This window comes from Cyprinodon variegatus, unplaced genomic scaffold (genome assembly GCF_000732505.1).
Source record: "Cyprinodon variegatus isolate N-32 unplaced genomic scaffold, C_variegatus-1.0 Scaffold381, whole genome shotgun sequence".
NCBI classification, from domain to species: domain Eukaryota; kingdom Metazoa; phylum Chordata; class Actinopteri; order Cyprinodontiformes; family Cyprinodontidae; genus Cyprinodon; species Cyprinodon variegatus.
In genome coordinates, this window is record NW_015150834.1 from 328,066 (window position 1) to 339,112 (window position 11,047).

The following is an 11,047-nucleotide window of genomic DNA, read 5'->3' on the forward strand; positions in this document are numbered from 1 at the left end:
ATTTGATTTTTGGAAAATGTAAGAACGTCGAACTTTGGTGCTGAGCTTCTCTGTTGTTCCCCTCGGCTGCATATATGTGATGAAATTTGCCTGCAGTCATGGCCCCAGGCTACGGCTGCCCTAGAGACAAAAGAAGACGGACTGCCACCATCATGTTTAACCATCCTTGACACATCACTGCCCTTATTGTGCCTCTCAATCTGAACACTCACACACAGGCGCACTAGCAACAGCAGTCCGATGCTACAGTGCTGGAGCACCATCTGTCAGCCTGGTGTCAAGTGGCCCTTGTCTCCAATGATTATGGGAGCTCCTGCTGCCTCAGGTGGTCCAAGGACCAGCTCAGAGGCCAGGCCGAGCCATATGGTCTGTGGGGCACGAGGGAAACCCAGGGGAGACAGCTCCCCTCTGCTGCTACCAGAGAGGATACACAAGCGCCATGTGCCTTGGACTGACTGTTCACATGTTTCAGTCAGAGCTGATAGAGAAGTGGAGGCTCTGACAGACGTCACTCCGTTTCAGAGAAAAGTGAAGGAGGGGAAACATTATGGAGAATAAAAGCTCTGACAGACTCAGGATCTATGCAAAAGTTACACAAACTCAGGCTGATTCTGGACGTATTTGGGTCGTTCAGATTAAATCGATGGTTCTGTTAAAAGGTTCCTTCGGCTTTGGCATTTTTCTACCTCATGCATTACCATGGAAACCAGAACCAGCACCACTATATCCGCGGTATGTTGGGGAAAATAAGTTAAAGTGCACACGTCCAGATTAAATTAAATTAAGGTTTGAAAGAATCAGAACCAAATGACTTTGGTTCTTGTAGTTGGAGAAGGTTTGCTCTTCTTCCAGAGAGCTTCCTCAGTTTAAAGCTGCAGAGGGAAAACATTTCTGGTTTTTGTTTTCTAAAACCTTTTCTTCATTTCCTGGATAACTGGGAAGCTTCATCGGCAAACAGTCGACTAGATATTTGGTATTTGTAGACATGAGAAAACTAAACTTGCAAACTACTTAAAACTTTTAAATCTGCGTTTTTTTTTTCTGGAAAAGTAGAGTGAAGATAAACTGATTTATTTGAGCATTTAGTTTTTCAGGCTCTTTTGCCAGACTCATGCCAAAGGGGCCTGAAAAGCCAAATTTATAAAACTCAAAGGTAGATTATCTGATTAATATTCTTTTCAATCATCCAAATTATAAAAACTGTTGTGTTGTTTTTAATTAGCATTTTTAAATTCAATTAATTGTTTATATCTGTGCCAATTCACAACACATGTCATTTGAAGGCACTTTCCAGTTCACCAGATCATCCAGATGGATTCAAAGTTGTCTATCTAAGGGAAACCAGCTGATTGTATCGGCTAAATAACTCTTCAGCAATCCCTCACACTAAGCATGCTTGTAGCGACAGTGGAGAGGAAAAACTCCCTTTTAACAGGAAGAAACCTCCAGCAGAACCAGGCTCGGTGTGAGCGGCCATCTGCCGAGGCCGACTGGGGTTCAAGGAGACAGAAGCAGAGATAGAAAATTAAATTAATTAATAAATTTATAATTACAACAACCCAATATCATGATTAAACTGAGCATTTTTACATTCATATATCTCTACTCATGCAGAAATTATTAAAAATATGCAACAAAAAAATGTCTCATTAGTTCAGAACATGCTTGATATTTTGTTTTTTATTTAAATATGTCTGTTTTTGAACTATTTAATTTTCATTTACTATTTATGAAAAATTATTTTCTTTGGTTGTTTTAATCGCCCTACAGGTTATTTTGAACACAGCTTTTGCAGATGGAAACAATATGTATAAACCACGACACTGTTTGCTGTAAATAAACTTTTTTTTATTACACATAGCCGACTGTAAACTGCACTTCCAGAGCTGAAATTATTATATTGTTTGCATTGGCAGAAATGGAGGGCCACAAAATAAAATTTTGCTTAGGGTCCCATGAAGGCTTGGGCCAGACCTGCAGGAGCCTTTTTCTTTGGAAAGAAAACCACCCTGATGCTCTCACTCAAAGTTCAATGATTAGGAAGGGAAATGATTGTTCTGTGTAACTGAACTCAGACATGATCTTAAAGGACTCCTAAATTTAAATAAACGAGCATAGGACAAAACTCTGTTGATAATAATTGAACATTGATAACATCTGTGTTATGGCTAAACACAAGTTGCATAATCTTTTAAAGTCAGTCTAAAAAAATCTCCCATATTCCCGAAAAAAAGCCACTTTAATAAAGTTTTTCTGGTTCTAAACTGCTGATTGGATGCAACTATTTCCACTCTTGTTGAACACATTCCAGAGGGACACATCAGATCATTGTTCTAATCTGCAGCCTGGTTTTCTGTTTCATAACAGTTTGCACTTCTGTCTGTGATGCAAACAACAATAATAAAATGCTGAAGGTGTGCAGCTGCTTCCAGAATCCTCCCGACTGGATACATCGCTGCGGCTGCAATGCTCTGATGGAAAAACTCTCCATTGATCAGACGCCGCATCTCAGTGAAGCTTCATTACATTGAGGAAAGACCATCGAATCAATAAACAAAGACACTGAGAAAGCATCTTTGAAACAGAATCTGAGACGTCCCAATGGATGAAAATCATCTACTATTGTATTCTGCATGTTAAGAATAAAAAAGAAATAGTCAATTAAACCCAAAACAGATTAATAAGTTCCTCCTGTTGGTTATAGTGCCTCTATTGTCTGTTCTTAACTTTCTACACTGAAAAAAGTAATGTAACTTTTTTTTGCCATTTACTTAACACAATTTTTCATGTAAGTAGGTTAGGACATAAAACAATTGTGTTAAAGTAAATTAATTTGATTAAGTATGACTGTTTGATCAGAGTATTCTCATTATGAGTTCGTATGAAATCGTACGAAAAGTTATGCACCGTAATTTCGTACGTTTTGGACGTTTTTTTCGTCGTATGCGCATGTTACGCACCATTCAAGAACATAGAATTTAAAATACAATTAGCCCTAACCCTGACCCTAAGATATAAAACAGCAAGCAACGTAGTTAGAGACATGAAGAAGTGATTATTGCACTGTTTTTCCCAGCTTTACGTCCGTCCGCGGATCCGCTTTTTTGTCTGTCTGCCTGCGCATGCGCACTGATGTGGTTTTTTGAGGAAAAACGTCCAAAACGTACGAAATAGTGTGCATAACTTTTCGTACGATTTCATACGAACTGATAATTGAACTGTAAAGTGCCTTGAGATTATTTGTGTTGTGAATTGGCGCTATATAAATAAACTGAATTTAAATTGAATTGAAATAAAAGCCAAAAGCGGTTGCATTATTTTTTTCAGTGCACTCCAACATGGGAGTTGGTTAAACATGGAGGTTTCCATGTTGGTTCTTTGCTCATTAAAAGGTGCAACCAAATATAAGATGATAAAATAGAACAAGAAAAGCACAGCCTGGGGTCAAGTGTTGCAGAAATATGATTGATCATTATCCAAAGACTGTTCTGATCTAACCTGCAATGTAGAAAATCAGAAACAGATTCCACAACGGTATTATTAAACAGCTGAGACACAAAGAACTATTCATATTATAATATGTTTTATGTGTAAAATCACATGTTTTAACGTATGGTTTGTAGTGCATGTGTGTTTAAAGTTGAAGGAGGGTTTTTACACTGACCTAATGACGCCCATTGGTGCCGTTTGTTTCCTTATCCCTCTATCTCTGCTCCGGCTTTTTACATGTGTGTCATAGAAATAAATTATAGAGATGGAGATGATTTTTGTTCATCTAAACTGATCGATTTTTCTCCGGATGTGTAAAAATGAATAAACAGCCTAAATAAACTTCATAGTGCATTAAAACAAAGAAACTCAAAAACAAACTGGGTCCTGAGCAGAAATACATTAAAAATATTTATCAAAATACTGTTAGCTTTGAGGTACGGAAGAGGATTAGGGCCACTGAAAAAACAAACAAACTGATTTTTAAATTTTATTTCAGTTCAGTATGGGACTTTTTTTCTCAGAATTCTGACTTTTTTCTCAGAATTCTGACTTTAATCTCAGAATAAAAAAGTCAGAATTCTGAGAAAAAAGTCAGAATTCTGAGATTAAAGTCAGAATTCTGAGAAAAAAGTCAGAATTCTGAGAAAAAAGTCAGAATTCTGAGATTAAAGTCAGAATTCTCAGAAAAAAGTCAGAATTCTGACTTTTTCCCCATACTATACTGAAATAAAATAAAAAAATTCAGTTAAGTTTTTTTTTTTTTCCAGTGGCCCTAATCCTCTTCCGTGAGGTAGTCACCTTTTGAAGTCATATAAAAATACATCTAAGCATCCCATTTAAGTAATAAAGGTGATCTAATGGGGAAAGCCCTTCTCTAATTGGCTTAGAACTAAATCAACTAGACTGCAGATAAAGAAGAACAAACTACCACAGAGGAAAAGGTAAAAATTTAGATAATTATTTCTTTTTTACTGCTGCAGTACTTGGCTCGGATCATCACACCTGTAAAGCCGCATTTCGGTTCCATTTCACCGGCAGAGGATGCTGCACGGGCAACATCCGGACACTAGAGGGCGTGTTGGCATGTGAGCTGCAGCTGATGGCTGTGGTCCGACTGCACTCAAGCACTCATTTTTAGTGAGTTTCTTTACCTGCTTCTATTGAGGAACTTTTCCTAAATCAGGCCGCAGATTTCTACTTTTATTAGGAAAAGAAAAAAAAAGGATGCATGTAACAGATTTGGACTTTTATCCGCAGTTCCTTGGATTTAGGCAACATTAGTTCAAATTAGATGAGTGGGTCTGAATTCTCTGATGAATGATGTCCCTTTAAAAGTTTAATATTAAATCTTTTATAACGTCATTCTCTAGTGGTCAATTTACAGAAGACATTTATTTAAAATGGATTAAAAATAGATGATGTATTTCATGTTTTCATTAAATATGCATCCATATTAGAACAAAAAAAATATGCAAAAAGCAGAAAATGTAGATCAATACATAAAAGAGCAAACCAAAGATAAAAACCTTTTGCTGCAGCAGCAGGCCTACCAGTGTGTGTGTGTGTGTGTGTGTGTGTGTCGGACAGGGTCTGCAGAGCCAATCCGCTACTCATGCAGATGACGTGCTGATGTCCTACGTCAGCCCAGCCGCTTGCCAGGATCAGGGCTCCACGCACACACGCGCGCACACACACCGGTGGGAAACATACACACACTTCCTCTCCGAGGCTGGACAGCATCGCTCCTGGCCCCGGCAGCGGAGCTCAGATCCAGGCTTCCAGGCGCCGCAGCCCGCTGTGAAAGTGGACTTTACATCGCCTTACTTTTTCGCCATGGGAGACATGGGGGATCCTCCGAAAAGTAAGACACTTGTTTGGGGTCGAGATGCGATCCTGGTTTCACTGTCGTTGCAACTTTGGACTTTGTCATATTTTTAATGAGAACACTTTTCTTGGCCTTTGGCATCGCAGTTTTTTCTCTTATATAATTTAAACCAAATAAATTCCTGTTTTTGATCAAATAAGTTATTATTATTAATATTAAAAAGAACAATAATAATTAAAACGAGCATAATGATGATAATCATATGATCTGGAGCAGATTTTCATGGATCCTCCTTCTGCATCTCTTCTTTCAGAGAAGCGACTGGTGTCTCTTTGCGTGGGCTGCGGGAACCAGATCCACGACCAATACATCTTGCGGGTTTCCCCGGACTTGGAGTGGCATGCAGCTTGTCTCAAGTGCGCCGAGTGCAGTCAGTACCTGGACGAGTCATGCACTTGCTTCGTCAGGGATGGGAAGACTTATTGTAAACGGGATTACATCAGGTAGGACGGCCGGGACGGGATGGGACGCCTTTTGATGCCGCAGGAACTGGAGCAGCTCGGTGATTGGAATTATTGTGTTGCTGTTTTTTTTTTTCTTTAAAAAAAAATTATGTTATAATAATAACATTTTTACAAGAACAACAGAGATTATTTGCGTCATGTGGAGTTCTGGTTTCACTGGGTCCAAAAATAAGATTTTGTTTGTTTCCACCAAGAAACCCCAAAACAAAACAAACAAAAAAAAAAAATCCAAAACAAGAAAAAAACAAAAACAAAAAAACTTGATGGACATCTAAAAAAGTGCACCAAGTTATTCATCATATTCAGCTTTGAAAGGTGCATTTGAAGATAAGAAATAGGTTATAAACTGCGGAAAATCATATAAATTATATATATATATATATATATATATATATATATATATATATATATATATATATAATTGATAATATACATATATATTTATGTGTGATTGATAGATATGAAGAGGCCTTAATAGTTATAATTAAAATAAATTAAAATATAATTAAAAATATAAACTTTTAATCAAGGTAATAATAATATAACACTAATATGAAGTGTTGCTTTGTGTCAGTTAATAAAGGTGTGTGTGTGTGTGTGTGTGTGTGTGTCCCGCAGGTTATACGGGATTAAATGCGCTAAATGCAATATCGGCTTCAGCAAGAATGACTTCGTCATGAGGGCTCGCTCCAAAGTCTACCACATCGAATGTTTTCGCTGCGTGGCCTGCAGCCGGCAGCTCATCCCGGGAGACGAGTTCGCGCTGCGGGAGGACGGCTTGTTCTGCCGCGCTGACCATGATGTGGTGGAACGGGCCAGCCTGGGCAGCGGAGACCCGCTCAGCCCCCTGCATCCGGCCAGACCGCTGCAGATGGCAGGTAGAGTCCCGAGGGGGGGCTATGGACACAGGGGGGTATCATCTGATCATCTGAAGGTTTTTTTTTTGCTTAAAAAAAAGAAAAAAGAAGAAAAAAAAAAACAAAACTTTTTTTTTTTTGGGCAGTTTAATTCCGCTTCTATCAGCTTTACCCTGATTTTCGGGTGCGCACTGGGAAGTATCGGTTAGTGTAGGGTAGGGGGGGTGGGGGTTACCTCACGCTGTCCAGGTTTGATGTATAGCCTACCCATTGTGACCTGGTTAAGGGTCCTTCATTTCCCGTGAAGCTGCTCCTGATGCTTTCTCAGACAAGTGGATTTGTTCTCCTTGTGCGCAGCGCTGCGTAATGCGGGTTTGCTGCGGGACTTCTGGTCTGTTTATTTATGCAGACCGCCGTCTGTCCAGCCAGGGTGGGTAGATTAGATAAAGCGGACCCTGCTCTGCAGCAGGTTATCACTGCTGGGGGAGGATGGAGCTCCTGGACTCCGGCTGCTTGCAATGCGTTTTCAATTGGTTGGTAATAGATCTTAAATATAAAAAACAAATATACCGGCTACCTGCTTTTGTTTTATTTTAAACTAAATAAATGTGCGGGATAAACTCCAATAAACCGAATATGAAAACATGCTTTAAAAATGTTGTTAATTCAATAAAACTTAATTAAAATAAATTGGATTTCCATCAGAGCAACCAGCTCATGGTGCCGCTCTCTCATCCATGTCCCCCAAACAGCAGAACCAATCTCGGCGCGGCAGCCCGCACTCCGACCCCACGTCCACAAACAGCCGGAGAAGACCACCCGGGTCCGGACTGTTCTGAACGAGAAGCAGCTGCACACGCTGCGGACCTGTTATAACGCCAACCCGAGGCCCGACGCGCTGATGAAGGAGCAGCTGGTGGAGATGACCGGCCTCAGCCCGCGGGTGATCCGCGTCTGGTTCCAGAACAAGCGCTGCAAGGATAAGAAGAAGAGCCTGCTGATGAAGCAGCTGCAGCAGCAGCAACCCAACGACAAGACGGTGAGAGCGGCTCACAGAGCCTTCCTGTCTGCTCAACTTTTTTAAAAAAGTTCATCGTTTTATTATTCGGTTTGTTTTGGATAAATTGCGCCTACGCGCGCACGCGCAAAACTCAAGATGATGCAGGTGAGAGTAATCGCTGCCTCCTTCCCTCCTGTGTGCAGAACATCCAGGGAATGACGGGCACCCCGATGGTCGCGGCCAGCCCGGAGCGACACGACGGCGGCATCCAGGCCAACCCGGTGGAGGTGCAGAGCTACCAGCCGCCCTGGAAGGTCCTCAGTGACTTCGCCCTGCAGAGCGACATCGACCAGCCGGCCTTCCAACAACTGGTTCGTTTGTTTCTGGTTATTCTAAGAAGAATAAAAAAAGTTCTAAATGTGGGGCAATAATTTTAAGCTTCTACATATTTTGTTTTATTTTTTATTTAACGCGTAATTTTATTATTGTTGACATTGTTTGCTTTTTAAACAGCAGCAAATTTCACCTAAATTAATTTAAATTTTCCCCAAAATTACCGCTGCTGCTCTAAAAAGTTATTCTCTGTGTTTTTGCATCCGCTGCTTGTTTTAAATCTATTCCGGCGCAGGATGAGAGAATCATTTCAGATTTTTAATCCGCATTTAGTTCCGGTTCTATGTGACCCGAGCAGAACTTTTTCTGGGTTTCTCTTTTTTTTTATTTCTGTTGATTTTTATTTAAAAGCGAATGCTCCTTTGGATCCGAATTGGATCTGGATTCTGTTCACCAGGCAAACAGTTTTTAATTGCGCCCATTGGACACACGTTTGGGATTATTTGGTCCAGTTAATATAATTTTTTTGTAGGATAATTTGACCTTTTTTAGGGAATGGTTTTGCCCTAAAGCCGACTTTAAACGGGAGAGTTTTTGTTGAAAATAAATAAGTTTTTAGATTTTTTTCTGCCACCCTGCATAGGTCCATTACGCGCAGGATGGCTCTAGAAGCGGGTGTTCGGATTGGGTTCTGGTTCTGTGAATGACCGCCTCTCTGATGCGTCCTGCAGGTCAGCTTCTCAGAGGGAGGACCAGGTTCGAACTCAACAGGCAGCGAGGTAGCATCCATGTCCTCCCAGCTTCCCGACACGCCGAACAGCATGGTGTCCAGCCCCATCGAGGCCTGAGGAGCGCCTGAACACGCAGCCCACCCACCCCCCTGTCATCCCATCCCTCCTGACTGGGTGTACTTTCACACTGTGAAGACAATCATGGGATTTACTGCAGCCACCCATCCGGGGTTCTATTCGGACGGACCTGCTGAGCGCAGCTCTCAGATGCCAAAAGGAGGAGAGGAAAGGAGCGGACCCTGACTGGGAGCGCATCTCCATCACGTAGGCCTACTTTCGATACGCTCAGCTTTCAAAAAACTAAACGATGGTGTTTTTTTTTTATTTTTATTGGTCGACCCTCATCATATAAACCCAACAGATCATCTGGATCTATCTGATCTGTTCATCTGACTGAGGCCAGAGGCTTTTCAAACCAGCTTTACCTCCACTTTGCCACAGACGCTGTGGGACATTTGGGAGTTGGCCTATAGTGTCCGTCCAACAATAGGCGATTTCTTTTTCTTTTTCTTTCCCAAAGACATGTAAATTATTCAGTTAGTTCTCTGCAAGAAATTGTATTGTTTGTTCCCGTTCAACAGAATTATTTATTATTTATTGCTGACAGAATTTTGCCACCTTTTGTGTAACTTTCGTAAAAGAAGTAAAACAGAAACAAAGAGAAATTGGTCTGTTGAATTAAGTTCATATTTCCGTTTTTTTTTTTTTTTTTTTGCTATATTAAATATAAAAAACAAACAAAAATACGATTTTTTTTTTTAAATAATGGGTCTGAGGTTAAACTTAACTACTAAATTATTTCTCTATTTCTTCATATTTCATATGAACTGAACATGTCAGAGTTCTGATTGTTGGTGTTCTCAGATCAGCCGCAGGATTCTGATGCTTTAGAGCAAATATTGTTTTATTTTGTCACTCAGGCAGATCAGTTCAGCATTTATGAACCTTTTCAAGGTTTTACTTCTTAGATGAATCTATAAGGAGCATCAGAGACGCGCTTATTTCTCCTTTAAAGGCGCGGGTTGAATTAAATGTGCTTCAGATACTTTCTAAAAGGTGGAAGAGGTGAAGCTTCATGGAAAGTGTCGTTACTCGGTTGAAAGTCGCTCAGAACATTTTCATACCGACCTGCAGAGCCTCATGTTGGACATCAGCAGCTTCTAATGAAGCCCTTCAAACCCTTTTAGTGAAATCATAAAGTTATTCCTGCTGGTTTGATGAAAATATTTAAAAGGATTAGTTTCCTCTGGGAGAATGAGAGAGAAGCCTGATTATTCATAAAGGAAATTTGTCTGATTCCAGAATATTTCCTTTAATTAAGCTGTTTATATTTACCTTAAACCTGCTGCTCCAGCGTTTTAACTTTGTCACAGAAACATTAATTAATTTATTCATTTATTTTTTTATTTTTTTGCTGTAATGAGATGAGCCATCCTTTCTGGATTTACACTCCACAGTTTCCAGGGTTTATTTTTCACAAGTTTCAAACTGAGCTGCTTGAAGGCTTTTGGTTCAAAGGGCTTCAATGCATGATCTCTGTCTCCCTGGGAATGTTCTGTTGGACCTTGTAGATTGATCTGGATCTGGGTCATAACTCAGATGGCCACCAGAGGTTGCTTGTCAAGCAAATGCAAACATCAGATGGAGCAGCTCCACAGGGAGCAGGATCTAGGAGCTCTGAGGGTTAAAATATCAGATGAGAGTGTGTCACATTTTGCTGTAAAACTCTTAGTTAAAATCAGTCATTTATTTATTAATGTAGTTTTTTAAATTGTCTTTATTTACATATGAATAATTTTATCTATTTATGCATTCAGTTTGTTCTAAGTTGCATTAAAAACTAGCCCTCTGTGCAGGTTGTCGCGTTGGACCTAGAAATACCAACAATTTAAATATGAAGGGGTGAAAAAATTACAAATGGCTCAAATGAAACAAAAGGCATCGATTAATTCATCTGTTTATTTAAAGCTGGAGAAATTGTTCAGCTCAGTTTTCTGCACATTATGATCAAAGTAAGACAAACTGAAGCCGAGTGAAGGGGTGTCTGTGTTTGTTTGTGTGTAGTTATGGACCTAGAGATGGTGTGTTCATGTACAGTCTGCTAATCTTGGCTTTACCTGCGGTCCTTACGTTAGAATTAAAGGAAAATTCCGTTTTTTAACACTTTTAGCCACTTTTCTGTAGTGTCCAGGATTAAATCGAATGATCGACACCAAAATTTTGAC

The 11,047-nt window shown here is 40.0% G+C and overlaps 1 protein-coding gene across 2 annotated transcripts; it reads left to right on the forward strand.

Annotated features, from left to right (window-relative positions):
• The first annotated feature begins 5,167 nt into the window (after nt 1–5,167).
• On the forward strand, nt 5,168–9,504 carry LOC107092429 (insulin gene enhancer protein ISL-1). 2 transcript variants are annotated; one of them, XM_015386919.1, is made up of 6 exons: nt 5,168–5,353; nt 5,631–5,820; nt 6,460–6,719; nt 7,454–7,737; nt 7,902–8,069; nt 8,763–9,504. In XM_015386919.1, the coding sequence occupies exons 1-6, from the start codon at nt 5,326–5,328 to the stop codon at nt 8,877–8,879; spliced, it is 1,047 nt and encodes a 348-aa protein (XP_015242405.1). In that variant the 5' UTR covers nt 5,168–5,325; the 3' UTR covers nt 8,880–9,504. The 2 variants fall into 2 exon arrangements, with proteins under 2 accessions (XP_015242405.1, XP_015242404.1); XM_015386918.1 differs by having other exon boundaries at nt 7,451–7,737; nt 8,763–9,503.
• The last annotated feature ends 1,543 nt before the right edge of the window (nt 9,505–11,047 follow it).

Coding starts and splice junctions, on each gene's coding strand:
- LOC107092429 (XM_015386918.1), top strand. CDS start 5,326: ATGGGAGACATGGGGGATCCTCCGAAAA. Junction 5,821..6,459: donor TGTAAACGGGATTACATCAG/GTAGGACGGCCG, acceptor TGTGTCCCGCAG/GTTATACGGGATTAAATGCG. Junction 8,070..8,762: donor AGCCGGCCTTCCAACAACTG/GTTCGTTTGTTT, acceptor TGCGTCCTGCAG/GTCAGCTTCTCAGAGGGAGG.